General features: G+C 35.9%; 1 protein-coding gene across 1 annotated transcript in view; it reads left to right on the forward strand.

Moving 5' to 3' along the window:
* The window catches only part of SPAG16 (sperm associated antigen 16), a 232,523-nt gene extending 210,773 nt beyond the window's left edge, over nt 1-21,750 (forward strand). The window contains 1 exon segment of the mRNA XM_066232513.1: nt 21,392-21,750. Coding sequence (XP_066088610.1) covers nt 21,392-21,567 — 176 coding nt within the window. The 3' untranslated portion in view covers nt 21,568-21,750.
* Nucleotides 21,751-22,495: the final 745 nt, after the last annotated feature.

Below are 22,495 nucleotides of genomic sequence, written 5' to 3' on the forward strand. Positions count from 1 at the left end.
AATTTTGGCAAAGTAAAATGATAACATTTTTAATGGAATAATTTGGTCTTACAAAAGTTTAAGAAATTACTCCAGATTCTCTAAACTTTACAATTTATTTGAAATATATATTATTGTTACAGTTATGTGCTCTACATTCCTTAATACTATTTGACTGTGTTTAGCATTTTTGTGAAATAATATACACATCAATCTGATAAAATAGTTTATTCTTGCTGATGGTAAATAGTATCACAACTGATATTAACAACCATACAATGATTTCAATTGTCTATTTAGATGGTTAAAATTACAGTTAAATCTTTATCTTTATTGATAGCTCGTTCTAAGTAAAAAAAATGTGCATCTATTATTAGATAATATAACTTTCCTTTGCTAGTGTGATACCTGTTTTAAACTTTAAGTTTTGAGAATTTTTTAAAATTTTGATAATTTGTGATAGATATTGTAGAAAGCTATTTTAGATGAAGAAATTAAGATAATATACCTATAATGCTATATTTTAGAATAGTCCATATTAATTCTGAAGTCCAGATTTTGTAGTAATTATAGTAACATAAGAAAATTAATTGTGCGGTTTCATTATATTGCCATCACATAACTGAAATTCAGAACACAATAAGCTTGCCTTCTTAAAAAGACTTTAAGTTATGTTGCTGTTACAGATTAGTATATGAACTACCCTACCAACAATGGCTTCTTTAAAATTGTTTTGTTAATGTTTTTTGGCATTAAAACATTTATGACCAATTAGAATTCAAAATTAATTTTTAAAATTCTGTACAGAATAAAAAAATCTCAGCTTTGAGAATTTTATTTTTTATTATTTTTATTTTGTTTTGTTAATTTTGTTTCACACAGTTTTTAATACTGCTTAATGGGAACAATTATGCAGATTAATAACACTGAACAGGAACTATGTGAAATTATAGAATAGTATAATTTTAACATAATTTTCTTAAAATATGCTCTCTGGAAGACAAATAGTTACAATGATTTTTTTTATTAAATTTAATGCAGTGACATTGATGAATCAGGGTACATATGTTGAGAGAAAACATTTCCAGATTATTTTGACATTTGATTATGCTGTATACCCCTCATCCAAAGTCAAATTGTCTTCTGTCACCTTCTATCTGGTTTTCTTTGTGCCCCTCCCCTCCCCCACCCCCCTCTCTCCTTCCTCGCCCTATCCCCCCTCCCCCCACCCCCACCCCTATTGCCATGACATTCTTGTTCGTGTCTCTAAGTCTCATTTTTATGTCCCATCTATGTACATTGGTTCAGAAAACCATAAATGTTTCAAGTGTACAACTCAACAAAACATCACCTGTACACTGCATCATGCACCCATCATGATGATATATATATCCTCAGCCCCCCAAACACCTCCTCTCTGACAGCTGTCAGCCTGTTTCATGTATCCATGCCTCTGTCTTTAGTTTGATCATCAGTTTATTGTGTTCATTAGATTCTACATGTAAGTGAAATCATATGGTCTTTGTCTTTTTCTGACTGGCTTCTTTCACTTAGCATAATAGTCTCTATGTACATCCATGTGTCACAGAAAGTAGCATTTTTTTCCTTTTTATGGCTAAGTAGTAGTTCTGTGTGTAAATGTACTATAGCTTTTTTTATCCACTCATCTACTGATGGGCACTTGGGCTGTTTACAGATCTTGGCTGTTATAAATAGTGCTGCAATGAACATAGAGGTGCATCTATTCTTTTGAATTGGTGTATCAGGTTTCTTCGTTTATATTCCCAGAAATGGGATTGCTGGGTCAAAAGATGGCTCTATTTTTAATTCTTTGAGGAAACTCCATACTGTTTTCCACAGTGGCTGTACCAGACTGCATTCCTACCGATAGTGCGTGAGAGTTTCCTTTTCTCCACATCTTTGCTAGTCCTTGTTGTAGTTTAATTTATTGATGACAACCATTCTGACAGGCATGAGGTATATCTCATTGTGGTTTTAATTTGCATCTCTGATGATTAGTGATGTTGAACACTTTCTTATGTGTCTGTTGTTCATCAGTATGTCCTCTTTGGAGAAGTGTCTATTTCTGTCCTTTGCCCATTTCTTAATTGGGTTGTTTGTCTTTTTCGTGTTGAGCTATGTAAGTTATGTATATATTTTGGAAATTAACTCCTATCAGATGTATCATTGGCAAATATGTTCTTTCATTCAGTGGATTCTGTTTTTACTTTGTTGATGATTTCTTTTGCTATACAAAAGCTTTTAGTTTGACGTAGTCCCACCTGGTTATTTTTTTTCCTTTGTTTCCCTTGCCTGAGGAGATATACTGGCAAAAATATTGCTCTGAGAAATGTCTGAGATTTTACTTCCTATGTTTTCTTTTAGGATTTTTATTGTGTCATGACTGAAAAGTCTTTAATGCATTTTTAGTTTATTCTTGTGTATGATGTAAGAACATGCTTAATAGAGACGCCGCTGCTGACAATGACATGCTTGTGTTAAAAGAAGAATCTTTGCTTTCATTTTCTACTGGAAATTCTGAAACCTATTTTTGAGCCTATTTTTTTTCCTCTAAATCTTACAAAACTACCTTTTAGTTCTTTACATAGGTAGGAGACCAAACTACCAGTCACATTTTCTCATCTGGTTTTCAAGATAACCGAGACCAGGTGTCCCCAAACTACGGGCTTGCAGGCCACATGCGGCACCCTGAGGCCATTTATCCGGCCCCCCGACTCACTTCCTGAAAGGGTGCCTCTTTCATTGGTGGTCAGTGAGAGGAGCACTGTATGTGGCAGCCCTCCAACAGTCTGAGGGACAGTGAACTGGCCCCTGTGTAAAAAGTTTGGGGACCCCTGCCCCAGACCATCATATCATTGACATTTTTCCATCAGGGCATGAGTCGGGACTGAAGCAGAACTTATGTAGAATTTTGAAGTGACTGTGAAATGACTGCCCATTTTTCTGGAGTGCACTTCAAATTAACCCTGGAGCCTAAGCTCAGAAATGGTTATTACCCAGCATTCGTACCGAAACCCAACACCATGTGCAGAGTACCTTGAGATCACTCTAATTCAACTATCTCATTATTCTGCACCTCAGATAAAATGTGTGAAATATAATCTTCCTCTCTACAAACTCATATACATTTACATTTCTTACAATTCTATGGATATTCAGATAATTACAGCGTCTATGTCCCATCTTCAGCAATAACCTATATCCAAGTTATTTGAACTCCTCCAGAAATATTTTCCTCTAACTCTGCATGCATGCCCAGGGATGGAGCAGTTAGGAGAATGGACTGCCAATTGTGAATTGATGTTAAATGAATGGGTATGCTTTAAAAAAAAAAAAAAAGAGTACTTTTCACTTGTGGGTTTTAATACTCATCTAATTATAATGATTTCAAATTCTCTCAAGGCTAAAATTAAACTTGGCTTCCTCGATAGCCAAACAACTGGCTATTCTGCTACACTGCCCAGCTCCCATTTTATCTCAGGGTCGCTTTGAGTACTAATTGGTTAAAAACAGTCATGTTCTGAATCCTGAATTAAATATCACTAAAAATATACTTTGAAGGGGCAGTTAAAATCCAACACCACCCAGTTAGAATGACAGCAGAGTATTGTCATTCTCTCTCAATGAAATGGGAGAGGCTGGGGGTTTGGGGGACCCTACACTGGTTTAGAGAAGAGCGTTGCTCACTCTGCCAGTGTCCGAGTGGATGGAATATGTGGAACCAAAGGGAACGTTAACAGAAGCACAGTTTCAATGAGAGAAAAATAAGAGTCAAAACAGGGGTCGAAAATCTAAAGGAGGCTTGACAAAAGTGCCAAGGCCACATATGAAACTACTTGGCATAGACGAAGAATACTTTATGAGAAAGGAGGCATGAAGCAAGAGCTGGGCAAAGCCCAGAGCTATTCCTGATATCTCAGTCCATGAACTGAGGAAGGGACTTGATTGGATACCTGTGGCTTTAGATGTATACCCCGTTTCCTCAAAAATAAGACATCCCCTGAAAATAAGACCTAGTGCAACTTTTTCAAGCTTAGAAATATAAGGCCTTCCCTGAAAATAAGACCTAGTGCATCTTTAGAAGCAAAAATTAATATAAGGCACTGTCTTATTTTGGGGAAAACAGGGTAGACTGTTGTACATGGAAATAGAGTCACCAGAAATTCTTGATGGAATTCAGTTTGGCTGGTTATGCTGATGTTTGTGATGACATGACTACAGTATATGAATAAATGTTGATTTTCTTTGTTCAACAATAAATGCGAATTCTTGTTCATGGAAAAGTAAGACATCCCTAAAAATAAGACCTAGCGCATCTTTAGGAACAAAAATTAATATAAAACACTGTCTTATTTTCAGGGAAACACAGTAGTAGCTTGTGGAAGCTCGTAAGATCTATAGAAGATACTGTTATCACATTAAAGATCACAAAACCATAACCTGACCTTAAATGGGGTGTAAGTATACAGTTAAGAGCAGAGATTTCATACCAACATACTACCTTTTACTGACCAAGGAATTTCTAATTTATTTAGTTAAATTTTATTTTCTCCTAGTTCTGTTGAGATTTAATTGACATATAACATTGAATTAGTTTAACCTGTACTATATTATAATTTGACATACGTATATATTGCTAAATGATTACTACAAAATTTTAGTAAACACTTATCACCTCACATAGTTATAAATCTTGTGTGATGAGAACTTTTAAGATCTACTCTCTTATATACAATATAATATTGTGAACTACAGTCGCCATGCTGTATGTTTATTAAACTCATAATTGGAAACTTTCACCTTTGAACACCTTTACCCATTTTTTCCCAAGCCCCACCTATGGCAATCAACAATCTGTTCTCTGGATCTACGTTTTATTGTTTTTAGATTTTACATAAAAGTGAGATTATACTGTATTTGTTTTTCCCTAACTCATTTTACTTAGTATAACATCCTGAAGGTCTGTCCATGTTATTGTGAATGGCAAGATTTCATTCTTTTTTATGACTGAATGATTCCACTGTATGTATATGCCACTCAGAGGAAATGTACCACCAGGACCGTGCAGTCATTTTAAAGCAGATGGTGGAGCAATTATCTGATGGACACTACCATCGGCCAATTCATAGAGTGTGGGCCAGGACATTTATTCTGTGTTTTTTTTTATCTGTTTCCTACTTAAAATGGATAATGTTCTCTAATGAAAATCTTTGTATTATTATAGTTTCTACAGTACAAGCTGCATCCACATAGGCAACACTTTCTTTTCCTTTCCCTTCCCTCTCCTTTCATTCCCTTCCCTTTCTTCCCTTCCCTCTTTTGGAAGCCAAGGTGGAGCTCTAGAGTGGTAATTCTAGGAAGCTAATTTTTGAGTTTGAGTCTGACCTGTGGTGGCGCAGTGGATAAAGCATCAACCTGGAATGTTGAGGTTACCAGTTTGAAACCCTGGGCTTACCTGGTCAAAGTACATATGGGAGTTGATGCCTGCTCCTCCCCCTTCTCTCCCTCTCTCTCTTTCTCTCTTTTTCTTTCTCTCTTCTCTCTCTGAAAAATGAATAAATAAAATCTGAAATAATAATAATTTTCAATGTTTAACTGTGATTATTTTCAATAGCAGCATGGCTTATTATATCAATTATTGGCATAAATAACTGCTCCTTATACCAGTATACAAATCTTAGTATTTTACTTAACTGCATTAAATATTAAAAAGCACATAGTGTGATTCACACAAAATTATGTACAAGAGTTAAAGACTTTAAGAAGACATTCAAAGTGTCTACTTTTCAATACCTAATAACATCTTAAACAGTGTGTATTTTACTTTTGAAATTATAACCGAAATGTTCTCTTGTTCTCATGAAGGTTTCCAGTCTGTCTTTTTAACCCTCTATATTTAGGAGCTTTACTTATCATTACTGACTATATAGCTGCTAACATAATTACTTAAACACATTGTATATAAACCTAGTTCTAGAACAATTTGGACATGTCTATAATAGTCAAACATATTTTAGTTCTAAATATAAAAAATAACTACATAGTAAAGATGCTGATCTTATTATATGAGTAATATTAAAACTTTGAATATAATTTTTTCAAATATACATAAAAATGGCGAAAATAGTTTAACAAACCCATTTACCCAAAATCCAGGTTCAACAACTATCAAAATTTTGTCAATTTTGGTTCATCAGTCTCTTCCCATCACATTTTCATGTGTTTTATTCTGAAGCAATTTTCAAAGAATACTTTTTAAGTTTAAACACTGACTACCAGAAAGATAGTATACTTGTTTTTTTCTTTCAAGATAATGACTTCATAAAATAATCTTTATCTATTTGGTTTATATATAATAATATGTTATACCTTATGTCTGAAAATGGTGTTTTATTTTAGAAATAACTAAAATACTTTTTTTAAGTAGGCAGAACTTTTTTTCAGAGCCACAGCAAGGTCTTTTGAACCTTGTGACAATCATATGCAAGATTGTCACTGAAACTTAAACTATATCAAACTGATAGACGAGCCCTTAAAGGACAGTTTTCTTAGGTTAGTTCTTCCTGAAAATACTGAGATTATTGAAAAGCCTTAAATAAAATGTGATATGTTTCCCATTGTAAGGATTATAACATTTTTATTCTCTAACAAAGGAAAGTCAGTAGGACTTGCTGGGATGGTGTTTCTTTTGGGGGCATAGATGAATGCCTTCCAGATATTATGTAATAATCAGAGTATCTAGTTAATGCAAAGAAGGCCTGACTTTATGGAATAGTTTCCATTTTCTAACACAGATTGCTTGTCACAAGTTATTTGGTGCTTTCTGTTCCTTTGCGACTATAATTCCCACTTTATCCTCACCCTCCCTGAAGTTTTCCTTGGATTTTTTCTGCAATTTTTAGCCTCACTGTAAATCAAGAGACTATAAACACTGACTTCTGTTTACTATGAAATCAGCACAATTATTTTATTAAAGCTAAATAAAGTTTATTTGCATTAGAGTATTTTGGGAGGCAAGAATATGGAATGAGATGAATTGCCAAATGAAAAATAAAAAAATAAATAAACAAACAAAGAGAAGCATCATTTCAGTGGTCTAGAATATGGCTTATTTTTTAAGTGCAAAAATTGGCTCTCGTTTTACATGGCAGGAATGACTATCTGAAGTAAGGTTCATTTGTTTGCTTTCGTGCAGAGTCCATTTCTCTTCAACAACAGCATCTTGATCTCCTTTTGGGTTTCTGCATACTCTCAGTTGTTGTAGTGAGCCCTCAGTCCTGGTCTGGTCCATCACACCCTCCCACATACCAACCACAGTAATTGGTTCAGAGATATGCACGTGATCAAAGCTGGCCAGTGTGGGACAATTTTTACCCAATATAGACCAGCTGGGTAGTAGAGGAGTCTTTCCATAGTTGCTGAATTTGGGAGGCTATGAACCTGAACCTGCTATGGCCACCAAGTGGAGAGAAACTGCCTGAGAGCGGATTCACACTGCTGAAAACAGCTGAGGGACAGAGACATGTGCTCTTGTGACATCAGTCTACTTGCTGGATCCAGCTGTCTCTGATTTCACTCTACATATATATATTTCTGTGTTATAAATATATATTCTTAAACTAGTTTTTCTCTTTGCCACTTTGAGTTGACTTTTTTCTCTTGCAACTGAAAAATGTCCTAATATTACATTTATTCAGAAAACTTAAAACTTTATTTTTTTAAAAAATTAATTGCAACATTACCTTGGTTATTTTTACATCTCATGTACCTAATTTATTTATGTCTCACAAAACCATACATTGGTTTTGTGAACCAATGTCACCTTAATAAATTCAATGAAAATTAAGAAATGATTTGTGTCTCTTTTTAACCCCAAGCAGTCACCAGTGCCCTTAATCTCAAACTGTCTCCCAGCTTTTAGCAAATGCCCATTGGTACAAGTGGAATGTTGGATTCAGAGGATAAGAACAAGAAAGTATGAGCCCTGGCCAGTTGGCTCAGTGTAGAGCGTTGGCCCGGCGTGTGGAAGTCCCGGGTTTGATTCCTAGCCGGGGCACACAGGAGAAGCAACCAACTGCTTCTCCACTCTTTCCCATCTCATTTTTCTCTGTGTCTCTCTTCCCCTCCCTCAGCCAAGGCTTCACTGGAGCAAAGTTGGCCCGGGCACTGAGGATGGCTCCATGGCCTCTGCCTCAGGTGCTAGAATGGCTCCGGTTGCAGGGGAGCAACATCCCAGATTGGCAGAGCATTGCCCCCTGGTGGGCTTGCTGAGTGAATGCCAGTCAGGCACAAGTAGGAGTTTGTCTCTCTGCCTCCCAGTTTCTCACTTCAGAAAAATACACACACAAAAAAACAAAGGAGAAGAAAGCATGATGGAAGTAGACTAAGTAAATAACAAACTAATCACATTTTTCTTTAAATTTTCTGTGAGGTACAAGCCAGGTGATCAGAATACAATATACTAGGATATTACTTAAAATTTCCAAAAAGACGCCTTCACAGAATTATGAGTTAATATAACTTTATTTTACACTTCCCGTAGCAGCCAAAGTAACTTAGCTTTCTGGTATAACTACTTTCCTTTCTCTCCTGGCTACAGAATAGGAAGGGTTTAGAGACCATCTTGACTTGGTATTCTTGCTCTACTAGATCTGTTATCTTAAAGAAAATACTTAACTTTTCTGATTCAGTACCTCATCTATAAAATGAAAATAATGTTTTCTTTACCTGTGGTTAGAGGGATTACATAATATAATAAAAAATATTCAGGAAAAAGGAGCTAATAAATGAAAAATATTGCCTTTATCTTTTATCAATCACTTGAAATCATTTTGAAGGTAAAATACCAATGAAGTGTTAGGTCTTTGTATTTCCTCAGGTCATGAATTATGAAAGATTTATAATCTATAATAGAGAATTTTATCATTTTCTACACATCAGCAAATACAGGAATGCTGTCTTTGAACTAACTTATGTAGCTACTGCAATCTCACACAAGACTTTTACATTTGATAATTCAGTCATCCTTTTCTTCTTTGGGTGGATGGAGTATATCATCTTGGCCATAATTCTTTTCTCATATATTTACATCTTTTTTTTTTTTACAGAGACAGAAAGAGAGTCAGAGAGAGGGATAGACAGGGACAGACAGACAGGAACAGAGAGATGAGAAGCATCAATCATTAGTTTTTCGTTGTGCATTGCAACACCTTAATTGTTCATTGATTGCTTTCTCATACGTGCCTTGACCGCGGGCCTTCAGCAGACCGAGTAACCCCTTGCTTGAGGCAGCAACCTTGGGCTCAAGCTGGTGAGCTTTTGCTCAAACCAGATGAGCCCTTGCTCAAGCTGGAGACCTTGGGGTCTCGAACCTGGGTCTTCCACATCCCAGTCCAATGCTCTATCCACTGCCCACCGCCCGATCAGGCTATTTACATCTTTTTGACTGTAACTATTCATAGTTTAGTGGTGCTGATTTATAATTAACCACCTTTATCCAATGGACTATGCTGCCCTGGAGTAGGAAAGAATGAGTTTCTAAAATAAGGATACAATTATAATAATTTCACCACCTCAACATTAATTAACAAAAGACAACATCATTTTTCCCCATTGACAAAGTCTGCATTCAGAAAGGGGGGAATTCCTCCATAATGAAGTTGGTGTCGACATGACTATTCATGGAGAAAAAAACTCCTAAAATATTAGAATTCTAAGTCTTTGAGTCTTAAACTGTAGCAAATGTTATGGATTAAATAGTGAAAAAATGAGAAATGCTTAAGGTGGTTTTATTACTTTATAATAAAGTTTTAATTGAATTTGGGTACAAAATATAAGCCTTCAGGGCTTTCTATCAGGAATAATGGGGAAGAAGAGACCACAGTCTGTGAAGCACACTTTACCATAGCTTATCTGATCCCTAGAACTGAACTGAAGCTAGATTTTCTTCTGACATCAACAAAAGTTTTTCTGAAATGTTTCCAAAGTTTCAGGTGCATGGGTGTCTGTGAATAAATATTATTTCAACACTGATCAGCTGCATAGGTAAAGACCATGTGAGGACACATGTCTACAAGGATTTCTTAATGAAAGCAGGTGGTTTGATATTCTAAATATGTTGAATAATTAGACTATTTTAAGGAATTTAAGCACATCTCACAAAGGATTTCTGTAATATTCAGAAAAGAGCTCATGTGGGAAAGCACCTGTTCAAGAAAATACTTATTCATGCTCTCCTAATAGGAGGAAAATAGTTTTCAAACTATATACAGTAAGGCCAAAAGTTATGTCCTAGTAAGGAAAGACACTTTTTGGATTTATTTACCTGCTAAAGTTTAGAAATTTCTGCAATATCAAAGAAATACCTTCCTAAACAACAGTGGATTTCATGTGAAAGACAAAAAATAATTACTGTATTTGTTTAAAACTATTCATTTAGGAAAAACATATAAAACATACTCTGTGGATACTTCATTTCATATCAAGTTTAATTAATGGGAGTTTTTATCTTCAACCTCTGTTATATTTATTTAATATATTATTTAATTTCTAAGTAAGGTAAACATCTGCTTGACTCTGGTCCTAAATAAAGATATTGAAGCCCTCTCTATTTTTGTGTTTATGACATGAGTTTCTACCCAGAGGAATTTGAAATGCATTTATTTTTTAACCTATATTTATACTTTGATATCCATAAATCTTTGTACAAGCAGTACTACTAACAATAGAAAAGTTAAGACACTTAGCAAATGTATATCTAGTAAAAATTCTGAAAGAGTTTATAAATTGATACCAACACCTAAGCACTTAAGCAAGTCAAATTCCAAAATAATATATTTCTTTTTATGAAATATATTGATCAGCAATAGGATGAAAAATAAACTAATTCAAATTTTACATCTCTTTTTTTTTTAATTTTGAGTAATGACTCAGGTCGAGTCATTAAAGTAGTTCCTCGATACTTCAATAGTTTCTTGATACTTTTCATTTTGGGACATCTTTTTAAGAAACAACCGATACCTTTTCACATGCATTCTAAAAATCAATACAATTAATCAATAAAGCTCTCCACAGGTAATAAATGCTGAGAAGCATTTCTGCCTATCTATATTGATCGAGAGAATTACTTAAAATTGCTTCTATGTGTATAAAAATGATTTCCTTATTGATCTAAAACTCTTTTCCTTTCTGATATGTTATTTCATATATGGCCCACAATTATTCTAGACTTCATTCTTGTGTATCTATGATAAAAAGTTTCCTATAATCTGTATGTAAGAATAAATGAAATATAAAATGAGTGGTTTTGTTTTGTTGGGGAAATCCTTTGCTTAAAATTTAATCAAGCATGCATAATCATAAGAAATTACTAAAGTTATTTTAATGAGAAATGTAAGATGTATTTCATTCACATTTTCATTATTTAAAATAAGCTTAAAGTTTTGAATCTGCTTCTATTTCTGATAACAATTCTATTTAATCCAGAATGAGGCTATTTCTGATGGAATAAATAGTAAGAAACAGCATAGTTACAGTTATGTTGATTCATAATATTGCTAGAAAATTATATTTTTGTAGCAGTAGTAAACATGCAAGTGAATTTTGTGACCTTTTTGGTAATATCTTTGTTAAGTGAAAAAACTCCTAGCCACGAACGACAGTGTGGGGGGTGCTAAGAAAGGCGGGGTGGCAGGAGGTGGAGGAGGGTATCTGGGGAGAGATGCTGATGGCGGAGACGGGAAGTGTTGAACACACAATGCATTGTACAGATGGTGTGTTCTGGAATTGTGCACCTGAAACTTGTATCATTTTGTTGACCAGTGTCACTTCAATAAATTCAATTTTAAAAAGTATATACATGTAGAGTAATAAGAAAAGTATGTCTTCTAAATTAACTTTCTAAACAATGTGTTTACAATTTCACAGCCTTTAATGAGTCTGATCTAATAAGACTGTTCATCTTTGGCACAAAACAGTATACGTTACCACAGCTGCCTTGGTTAGCAGTGATGGCAGCTGATGGTTTCTGGGTAAATCTTACTAGATCAATTAAGAAGTTTTCCAGGGAAGCTCAACTTCTAACTTTTGATATATTAACTAGCATTGTGAATTATTCCCCCAATAATAAAAATATTGAAAGGTTCCTATTAACATGACTCAGTACATTTCATAGCCTACACTGCCTATTTTCCTTCTCTAACTGTTCCATTACAAACTGATATTTTTTTGTCAAATGAATACATTACCAGTGGAATGTGTGGCTGAGCCAGTATCTTCTTAAAACTGGACCACCAGTTTACTTTATTAAAAGGTTTTATTCATCTCATTTTTTTTTAATAATTTTATTTTTTTAATGGGATGACATCAATAAATCAGGATACATATATTTAAAGATAACAAGTCCAGGTTATCTTGCCGTTCAATTATGTTGCATACCCATCACCAAAAGTCAGATTGTCCTCTGTCACCTTCTATCTTGTTTTCTTTGTGCCACTCCCCCTCCCCCTTTCCCTCTCCCTCTCCCCCCTCCCCACCGTAACCACCACACTCTTATCAATGTCTCTTAGTTTCACTTTTATGTCCCACCTACGTATGGAATAATGCAGTTCCTGGTTTTTTCTGATTTACTTATTTCGCTTCGTATCATGTTATCAAGATCCCACCATTTTGCTGTAAATGTTCCGATGTCATCATTTCTTATGGCTGAATAGTATTCCATAGTGTATATGTGCCACATCTTCTTTATCCAGTCATCTATTGATGGGCTTTTTGGTTGTTTCCATGTCCTGGCCACTGTGAACAATGCTGCAATAAACATGGGGCTGCATGTGTCTTTACGTATCAATGTTTCTGAGTTTTTGGGGTATATACCCAGTAGAGGGATTGCTGGGTCATAAGGTAGTTCTATTTTCAGTTTTTTGAGGAACCACCATACTTTCTTCCATAATGGTTGTACTACTTTACATTCCCACCAAGAGTGTATGAGGGTTCCTTTTTCTCCACAGCCTCTCCAACATTTGCTATTACCTGTCTTGCTAATAATACCTAATCGAACAGGTGTGAGGTGGTATCTCATTACCGTTTTGATTTGCATTTCTCTAATAGCTAAAGAAGATGAGCATCTTTTCATATATCTGTTGGCCATTTGTATTTCTTCCTGGGAGAAGTATCTGTTCATATCCTCTTCCCATTTTTTTATTGGATTGTTTGTTTGTTTGTTGTTGAGTTTTATGAGTTCTTTGTATATTTTGGATACTAGGCCCTTATCTGAGCTGTTGTTTGAAAATATCATTTCCCATTTACTTGGCTGTCTGTTTATTTTGTTATCAGTTTCTCTTGCTGAGCAAAAACTTCTTAGTCTGATGTAGTCCCATTCATTAATTTTTGCCTTCACTTCTCTTGCCTGTGGAGTCAAATTCATAAAATGCTCTTTAAAACCCAGGTCCATGAGTTGAGTACCTATGTCTTCTTCTATGTACTTAATTGTTTCAGGTCTTATGTTTAGATCTTTGATCCATTTTGAGTTAATTTTTGTACAGGGGGAGAGACTGTAGTCCAGTTTCATTCTTTTGCATGTGGCTTTCCAGTTTTCCCAGCACCATTTATTGAAGAGGCTTTCTTTTCTCCATTGTGTGTTGTTGGCCCCTTTATCAAAAATTATTTGACTATATATATGTGGTTTTATTTCTGGACTTTCTATTCTGTTCCATTGGTCTGAGTGTCTATTTTTCTGCCAATACCATGCTGTTTTGATTGTCGTGGCCCTATAATAGAGTTTGAACTCAGGTATTGTAATGCCCCCAGCTTCATTCTTTTTCTTCAGGATTGCTTTGGCTATTCGGGGTTTTTTATAGTTCCATATAAATCTGATGATTTTTTGCTCTATTTCTTTAAAAAACGTCATTGGAAGTTTGATGGGAATTGCATTAATTTGTATATTGCTTTGGGTAATATAGCCATCTTGATTATATTTATTCTTCCTAGCCAAGAACAAGGTATATTCTTCCATCTCATTATATCTTTTTCGATTTCTCTTAACAATGGTTTATAGTTTTCATTATATAAGTCCTTTGCATTCTTTGTTATGTTTATTCCTAAGTATTTTATTTTTTTGTTGCAATCGTGAAGGGGATTATTCTTTTGAGTTCGTTCTCAATTGTTTCATTGTTGGCATATAGAAAGGCTATTGACTTCTGTATGTTAATTTTGTATCCTGCGACCTTACTGTAGTGGCTTATTGTTTCTAGTAGTCTTTTGGTGGATTCTTTAGGGTTTTCGATGTATAGGATCATTTCATCTGCAAAAAGTGATACCTTTACTTCTTCTTTTCTGATATGGATGCCTTTTATTTCTTTGTCTTGTCTGATTGCTCTGGCTAGAACCTCTAGTACCACATTAAATAAGAGTGGAGAGAGTGGACACCCTGTCTTGTTCCTGATTTAAGGGGAAAGCCTTCAGTTTAGTGCCATTTAATATGATGTTAGCTGATGCTTTATCATATATGGCCTTTATCATGTTGAGATATTTTCCTTCTATACCCATTTTGTTGAGAATCTTAAACATAAAATTGTGTTGTATTTTATCGAAAGCCTTTTCTGCATTTATTGATAAGATCATGTGGGTTTTGTTCTTTGTTTTGTTGATATGGTGTATTACGTTAACCGTTTTACGTATGTTGAACCATCCTTGAGATTCTGGGATGAATCCCACTTGATCATGATGTATTATTTTTTTAATATGTTGTTGTATTCGATTTGCTAGTATTTTGTTTAGTATTTTAGCATCTGTATTCATTAAAGATATTGGTCTGTAGTTTTCTTTTTTTGTGCCATCCTTGCCTGGTTTTGGTATGAGGGTTATGTTGGCCTCATAAAATGTGTTTGGAAGTATTGCTTCTTCTTCAATTTTTTGGAAGACTTTCAGTAGAATAGGAACCAAGTCTTCTTTGAATGTTCGATAAAATTCGCTGGTATAGCCGTCAGGGCCTGGACTTTTATTTTTGGGGAGGTTTTTAATGGTTTTTTCTATTTCTTCTCTACTAATAGGTCTGTTTAGGCTTTCTGCTTCTTCTTGACTCAGTCTAGGAAGGTTGTATTGTTCTAGGAATTTATCCATTTCTTCTAGGTTGTTGAATTTAGTGGCATAAAGTTTTTCATAGTATTCTACAATAATTCTTTGTATATCTACGGTGTCCGTGGCAATTTCTCCTCTTTCATTTTGGATTTTGTTTATGAGTTCTTTCTCTTTTTTCCGTGGTAAGTCTTGCCAAGGGTTTGTCAATTTTGTTGATCTTTTCAAAGAACCAGCTCCTTGTTCTGTTAATTTTTTCTGTAGTTTTTCTGTTCTCTAATTCATTTATTTCTGCTCTGATTTTTATTATCTCATTTCTTCGGCTGGTTTTGGGTTGTCTTTGTTCTTCTTTTTCTAGTTCCTTAAGGTGGGAAGTTAAGTGGTTCACTTGGGCTCTCTCTTGTTTGTTCATATAGGCCTGAAGTGATATGAACTTCCCTCTTATCACTGCTTTTGCTGCATCCCAGAGATTTTGATATGTCGTATTGTCATTTTCATTAGTCTGTATATATCTTTTGATCTCTGCACTTATTTCTTCTTTGACCCATTCATTTTTTAAAAGTATGTTGTTTAGTTTCCACATTTTTGTGGGATTTTTTTCCTCTTTTTTGCAGTTGAATTCTAGTTACAAGGCTTTATGATCAGAAAATATGCTTGGCACAACTTCGATTTTTCTGAGTTTGCTGATGTTGTTTTTGTGGCCCAACATATGGTCAATTCTTGAGAATGATCCATGTACACTGGAGAAAAATGTATACTCAGTCACTTTGGGATGAAATGTCCTGTAGATGTCTATCATATCCAGGTGCTCTAGTGTTTTGTTTAAGGCCACTATGTCTTTGTTGATTCTCTGTTTGGATGACCGATCTAGAACCGTCAGCAGTGTATTGAGGTCTCCAAGTATGATTGTATTTTTGTCAGTTTTTGTTTTAAGATCAATAAGTAGCTGTCTTATATATTTTGGTGCTCCTTGGTTTGGTGCATATATATTAAGAATTGTTATGTCTTCTTGATTCAGTGTCCCCTTAGCCATTATGAAATGGCCATTTTTGTCTCTGAGTACTTTTCCTGTCTTGTAGTCAGCATTATCTGATATGAGTATTGCTACACCTGCTTTTTTTTTTTGGATGTTATTTGCTTGGAGTATTGTTTTCCAGCCTTTCACTTTAAATTTGTTTTTATTCTTGTTACTTAGATGAGTTTCCTGTAGGCAGCATACAGTTGGATTTTCTTTTTTAATCCATTCTGCTACTCTGTGCCTTTTTATTGGTGAGTTTAATCCGTTTACATTTAGTGTAATTATTGATACTTGTGAGTTCCCTATTGCCATTTTATATCTTGCTTTCTGTTAGTTTTGTGTCTTGTTTGATCCTTCTCTTTTGTTTTTCTATCTTTTGTTTTTATTTGGATGTATTCCATACATCTTTCCTCTGTTGCTATCTTTTTTATTTCATGTGCTTCTGTGGTGGTTTTTTCAATGGTGGTTACCTTTGAGTAATGAAAAGGGTTCCTACCCTGTTCATTGTAGCGAACTATTTTGTGAGTACTTTTGCACTCCATCGTCCTTTGCTACTGTTAATCTCCATCTTCTCCCCCTCTTTCTTTTTGTTGTTGTCACAGTTTCAATTTGGTTTTATTGTGTTCTTCTTGGAGCTTTTATTTGTGGCTCTGGTTTTTTTTTTGTTCTTTGTATCTGATTGGAAAACCCCCTTTAGTAATTCCTGGAGTGGGGGTTTTCTGATGATAAATTTCCTCATCTTTTCTGTATCTGTGAATGTTTTTATTTCTCCTTCATATTTGAAGGATAGCTTTGATGGGTATAGTATTTGTGGCTGAAAGTTCCTCTCTTTCAGGACTTCAAATATTGGGGTCCACTCTCTTCTAGCTTGTAGAGTTTCTGCTGAGAAATCTGATGATAATCTAATGGGCCTTCCTTTATATGTTGTATTCTTCTTTTACCCTGGCTGCCTTGAGAATTTTTTCTTTGCTGTTGGTTTGTGTCAATTTCATTATGATATGCCTTGGAGTAGGTTTGTTGGGATTAAAAAACTCGGAGTTCTGTTTGCTTCTTGAACTTGAGGCTTTAGTTCTTTCCACAGGCTTGGGAAGATCTCATCTATTATTTGTTTGAGTATGTTCTCCATTCCATTTTCTCTCTCTTCTCCCTCTGATATACCTATTATTCTTATGTTATTCTTTTTGATGGAGTCAGATAATTCTTGTAGGGCTATCTCATTTTTTTTAATTTTTGAGTCTCTTTCTTCTTCTCTCTGTTGTGCCTCAAGTTGCTTGTCTTCTATTTCACTAATCCTCTCTTCTATCTGACCTGTTCTATTAGCTAAGCTTGTTACTTCGTTTTTCAGCTCGTGAATTGAGTTTTTCATCTCTGTTTGATTTGTTTTTATAGTTTCAATTTCCTTGGACATATATTCTTTTTGTTCATTGAGTTGTTTTCTGAGCTCCCTAAATTGCCTTTCTGTGTTTTCTTGTATATCTCGGAGGATTTTTAGGATTTCTATCTTGAATTCTCTGTCATTTAGCTCCAAGGTTTCCAATATATTAAATTTTTTCTCCATAGATTTTTCCTCATCTAGCTGTGTTACCTCTCTTTCTTTTGTATCCATGATATTCGATTTTCTCTTCCTTAATGGCATCTGAGGGTGGTTTTGTTGATATTATTAATGAGATTTAATAAAGAATAAAAAGTTAAAAAAATAAAAAAATAAAAAATCGAAAAGAGTTGTTTTTTTAAAAAAAATTAATAATGAAATAAAAATAAAATAAAATAAAAATTTTTAAAAAAAGGAAATTATTCCCCCCCTCCTTTTTTCCTCTCCTCTCCTCTCCCCTCTTTCTTGAGAAAATCTTGTGGTGAACTGTGAATTATAACAAACAATGCCTGTGATGGAGGGCCTGAATTGGGAAAAAGTAATAAAGGGGCAAAAAAAAGTTTAAAAAATGGGGGTATGGACCCACAAAAAGCAAATAAGGAAAAAATTTGGGTCAAGAATAAAATGATTTGCTTTTAGGTGTTGGTTGTCTAAGAGTTATGATGAGAGGAATAAGAGGAAAATGGAAAAATGGGGGGACAAATTAAAAAAATACTATTGTATTTAGTGGAACAAGAACTAGATAAAATGGAGAGCCAGGGATGGGAGCACTGCTAGTGAGTTAAAAAGGTGAAGTAAAAACCCCCCAAAATGCCACAAACATAAGTTTGAGTCCCAGATAAGATAATTTGTTATTGAGGTTTGAATGAGAGGAGATGTAAAGGAAAAAGGAAGAAACTAATATAGAGGGAGAAAAGAAAGAGAGAGAGAGAAAAAAAGAGGGAACCACTAAAAGAAGAAAAAAGAAAAAAGAGGAGAGAGAGAGAGAGAGAGTTAAGGGTTTTGGAGTGCAACCCTCATAGAGAGAAAGGAGGAGGAAAGAAAAGATAATGGGAGATGTAACACTTATGGGTAGTGTAGTTCAAAGAGAGGAGAGAGTAAGACCGGCAGAGAGTTAATCGGCCAAATTGGAGGAGGAAAAAAAGTATCAAGAATGAAGATAAGAGAAACAAACGAACAAATATAATAAAATGGGATAGGTTATAAAGTCTGCAGATTATTCTTGATTTTGAGAGGTTATCTTCTTGCTTTTTCTTTTCTCTCCCTCTTCCTGGTCGGTGACTCTGTACCCCGGGTTCTGCCCCTTTGGCATGCTCAGGTAGAGGTTTGCAGTTGATAAGTCTCTATGGCGATGTCATGTATTGTGCTTTAGTCTCGTTGGCAGTCGAGGCTCATTAGCATTTATAGGCTCCGACAGTGAGATAGTTCGTGTTCCTGGAGCCTTTATCCTAGTCTTTCCTTCCTTAATTAGTAGCCTGAGAATCCAGCTATGGGGTTGCTGCTGCCTCTGCCTGGATAGTAAGAGGCTCAAAGAGCTGGCAACTCCCCACTCTATTTCCACTCAGCACAGGGCTCTGGGTAAGGCTCAGTCAGTCAGAGCTGCTAGCATAATCAGGCGGGCTTTCCGCCCACTCATAGACCTCTGGCTCTGCCACTCTGTCCGGTAACAGAGGCGGGCGCCCACTTCCGGGGCGCTTGGAGGAAACTCTCGCTCAGTAACTGCGTACGCAGACCAGGATATCCGGCCGGCAGTCTCATGGTCTGAGTGAAACCCCCAACCGCATGGAAAAGTTGCAGCGTTGGAATTGGCTCTCGCTCCATCCCCATGCGCGGCTTTTGCAAGGCAGTGGGGCGGCCCGAGATTCCACTTTGGCCCACACAAAGGCCCCTGACTCTGCCCCTTTGTGCGATAACACGGGCGCGCACTGCCACGCACGCAGACCAGGATATGAGGCCGGCCGTGTTTTCCTCTGAGTGAAACCCCTACCAGCACGGAAAATTTCCACCGTTGGAATTAGTTCTCGCTCCCTCCTGTGCGCGGCTTTCCCAGGGCACTTGGGCTGCCCAGAGATTCTGCTTTCGGCCCACAGAAAGGCCTCTGACTCTGCCTCTCTGTGGGGTAACACGGGCACCCACTCCCGGGGCTTAGGAAGAAATCTCTCACCCACTAACTGCGCACCGACCAGGAGATCAGGTAAAATGGCTGCCCCGCTTGTCTTTCTTTGTTTGGGTTTGGCGTGAGTGTTAGCTTGTATTACCCGGGTTGCCACTGGATCAGTTTTTCCTCGGCTTGGATCTCCGTGCCACAGCCTGGTTCGGCCTTTTGTGCCGCGGCCTGGATCTATTCACCCCCTTTGCCCGCCTCAGTTTCTATATTCACAGTTACCAGAGAAAGCCGCCCTGTTTAGGTTAGTGAGGAAGGCGGAGCATTTCTTACTCCCTATTATCTTCGGGGTTTGGTTATATATTTAGCCAATTTTTCACTCGACCATAACTTTGGGTGTATTGCGAAGCATCTGGAGGCTCCAAGTATAGGTTTTTCTGTTTCTGGTTGAAGATCTTGTTGAGTTTTGGGGGAGATTTATCGGTATCGCTTCCTACCCCGCCATTACCCTGACGTCATCCACCATCTCATATTTTTTATTTTGAATGTCTGGGAATGTGAACTGTAGTATTAACAATTGATATCCCAATATCTCTATCTTAAATAATAATTTTGTATCAATCTAACAATTTAATTTTGTTTTTTTTTTAATTCTGAAAGAATCTTTAATGCAAAACAAATTAAGTTGAAATATTTTAACCAAACGAGAACTATTTTTTTTTTCCTTCAAAACAATTAGTGTATTCCCAGAAAGCTAATTGCACAGTAAGATTCTCAGAGACAATAAGGGCTATTAGGGTAACCACAGAAGTGAAACTTTTGAATTATTTCTTAAACTTAAATAGAAATTAATTTTAAAGTACTCCTAGGAGCGAGCAGAGATTCAGCTGGATATTGGAGCTCCACATCCAGGAGATGTTTACTCTGACTCATGCTGTATTTTAGTGAGGACAGCTTCATCACAGTGGGAGAGACGACATTGAGCCGATAAATAAACATTCGTCTGGAAGTATTAGGGTATGACATCGAGGATAAAGAAGAGAGTGTCTTTTGGAGTCACACAGATCTCAAATACAGACTCCACTATTTACAAGCTGTGTGGCCTTCGAGAAGTTGTTTATTATCTCTCTAAGCCTCATTTTCCTCCTCTATGAAGCAGGATATGTGCTAGCACTGCCCAGTTGAATTATAATGTTAACAGAATTTTGAATTTTAAATTAAAGTATAAAAATTAATGCTATTCCTGAAATGGAGTTATTTTTATTTTAACTTAAAGAAATTTGTTAAGTGTCACAGTTTTAAGCATAAATGTGTTATTATAGTTTTAAGTAACAATTTAGTATAATAATAATAAAAGTTTAAGATTAACAAATTTTAAAATATAAATAACTCATAAATCATTCTATATATGTATCTTTGCCATAAATACATTTGAACTATTTTTAACAATTTTTCACAAATAATACACTTATAAAAGAAAGCTGCATTGCTTAGTGCTTTCAAGTTCATCTTCTCAAAATTATTTATTAATCCCAAATATAATGACACTAGCAGAACATTTGATGACCTGTGCGTATAAAGTAGGTAAAACATTAGGGTATTTTTTCTCATTTAAAATTTTTATAATTTAATCATTGACATGTCTTAATTTTGACTGGAATTATTTTCTACACTGACAGGAGTTAGTTCATATGTAATGATTGATACCTAACATAAAATGAGTCTGTCGAATTAAAATGGAAACAAACTGTATATTCTATTGCTTATAAACTGTGACTGCTTGAAATACAACTTTGATATTTTCCTCTCTCTCCCCCCTCCCTCTCAGGTCAAGTATTAGCTCAGGCGAGTGGCAGTGGGATTCTCCATTTGCTGGATCTTAAATCAGGGAAGATTCACAAATTGGTGGGCCATGAGAATGAAGTTCATACAGTCGTGTTTTCTCAGCGAGGAGAGACTCTGTTTTCCGGAGACTCTGACGGCACTGTTCGGATATGGTCTTGATGGTCAGCATGTCCCACTGCAGAGGTATTCCCTTCAAGGCTTGAAAATGCCTCAGATTGTCCCAAACCAGTCAAGACCTGCTTAAACATTCCAGCAGGTAACATTTACAATTAGCTTTAAAATATGTTTTGAACAAGTATTTTAATGTTCACAATGTTACCAATAAAAAAATAATAATAAACTTTCTACTCATTTATTTGTGCCTGGGTCTTTCTTCTTACTTTGATACGATTTGCTAGGGGTTTGGAAGAAACAGCTTTACAATGACGCCTAATGACAGACTAGATGAATTACAGGAGATTGATTTTGAATGTTAGAGAACAAACTGCAGGAGAACCAGGCTACTTTTTAAAAAATCAAATTCAAGCTGCAGGAATACCTGAAGTTTAACCATGTAGCAGAGGAAAAGTGTGTCTTCAACCAAAGAGTCAATTAGAATTGAGGACCATGCATTTTTACAGATTCTTTAGCAACAATTATGCTTTATCTATTAATTATCAGAGACTGCAGCTGGCTTAAGTCTAAATGCAAGGCTCTTCCGGAACTTTCATCTCTGCAGTTCATCCAAAGAATACATTAAGTATAATTACAATGTTTGGTTTTTTTATTATTTTATTGTAATTTCAATGCAAATAAGTGTCTCGCACGTAAAATTACCCCCCCCCCTGCGCCCCCCCCCCCCCTTCGATGCATGCATCAGCTGTATAAAGTGAGACTGCTTAGAGAACACTAGCCTGGTCTAAAGGAGCAGCTCGGGATTTCAACCGACATGGGCTCAGAAGCCAGGTGGCGCTGTCCGTGGTGCTGAGGAATTCCCGGCTGCCGGCAGAATGCGCTCCAGATCAGCAGTCTGCAAACTGCTCGTGGTGATGCAGAAAACCAGCTAAAGTTGCTCCTCTCTTCACGTCCACAGTATTTTCTGGTGTGT

This window comes from Saccopteryx bilineata, chromosome 5 (genome assembly GCF_036850765.1).
Source record: "Saccopteryx bilineata isolate mSacBil1 chromosome 5, mSacBil1_pri_phased_curated, whole genome shotgun sequence".
Classification (NCBI taxonomy): Eukaryota; Metazoa; Chordata; class Mammalia; order Chiroptera; family Emballonuridae; genus Saccopteryx; species Saccopteryx bilineata.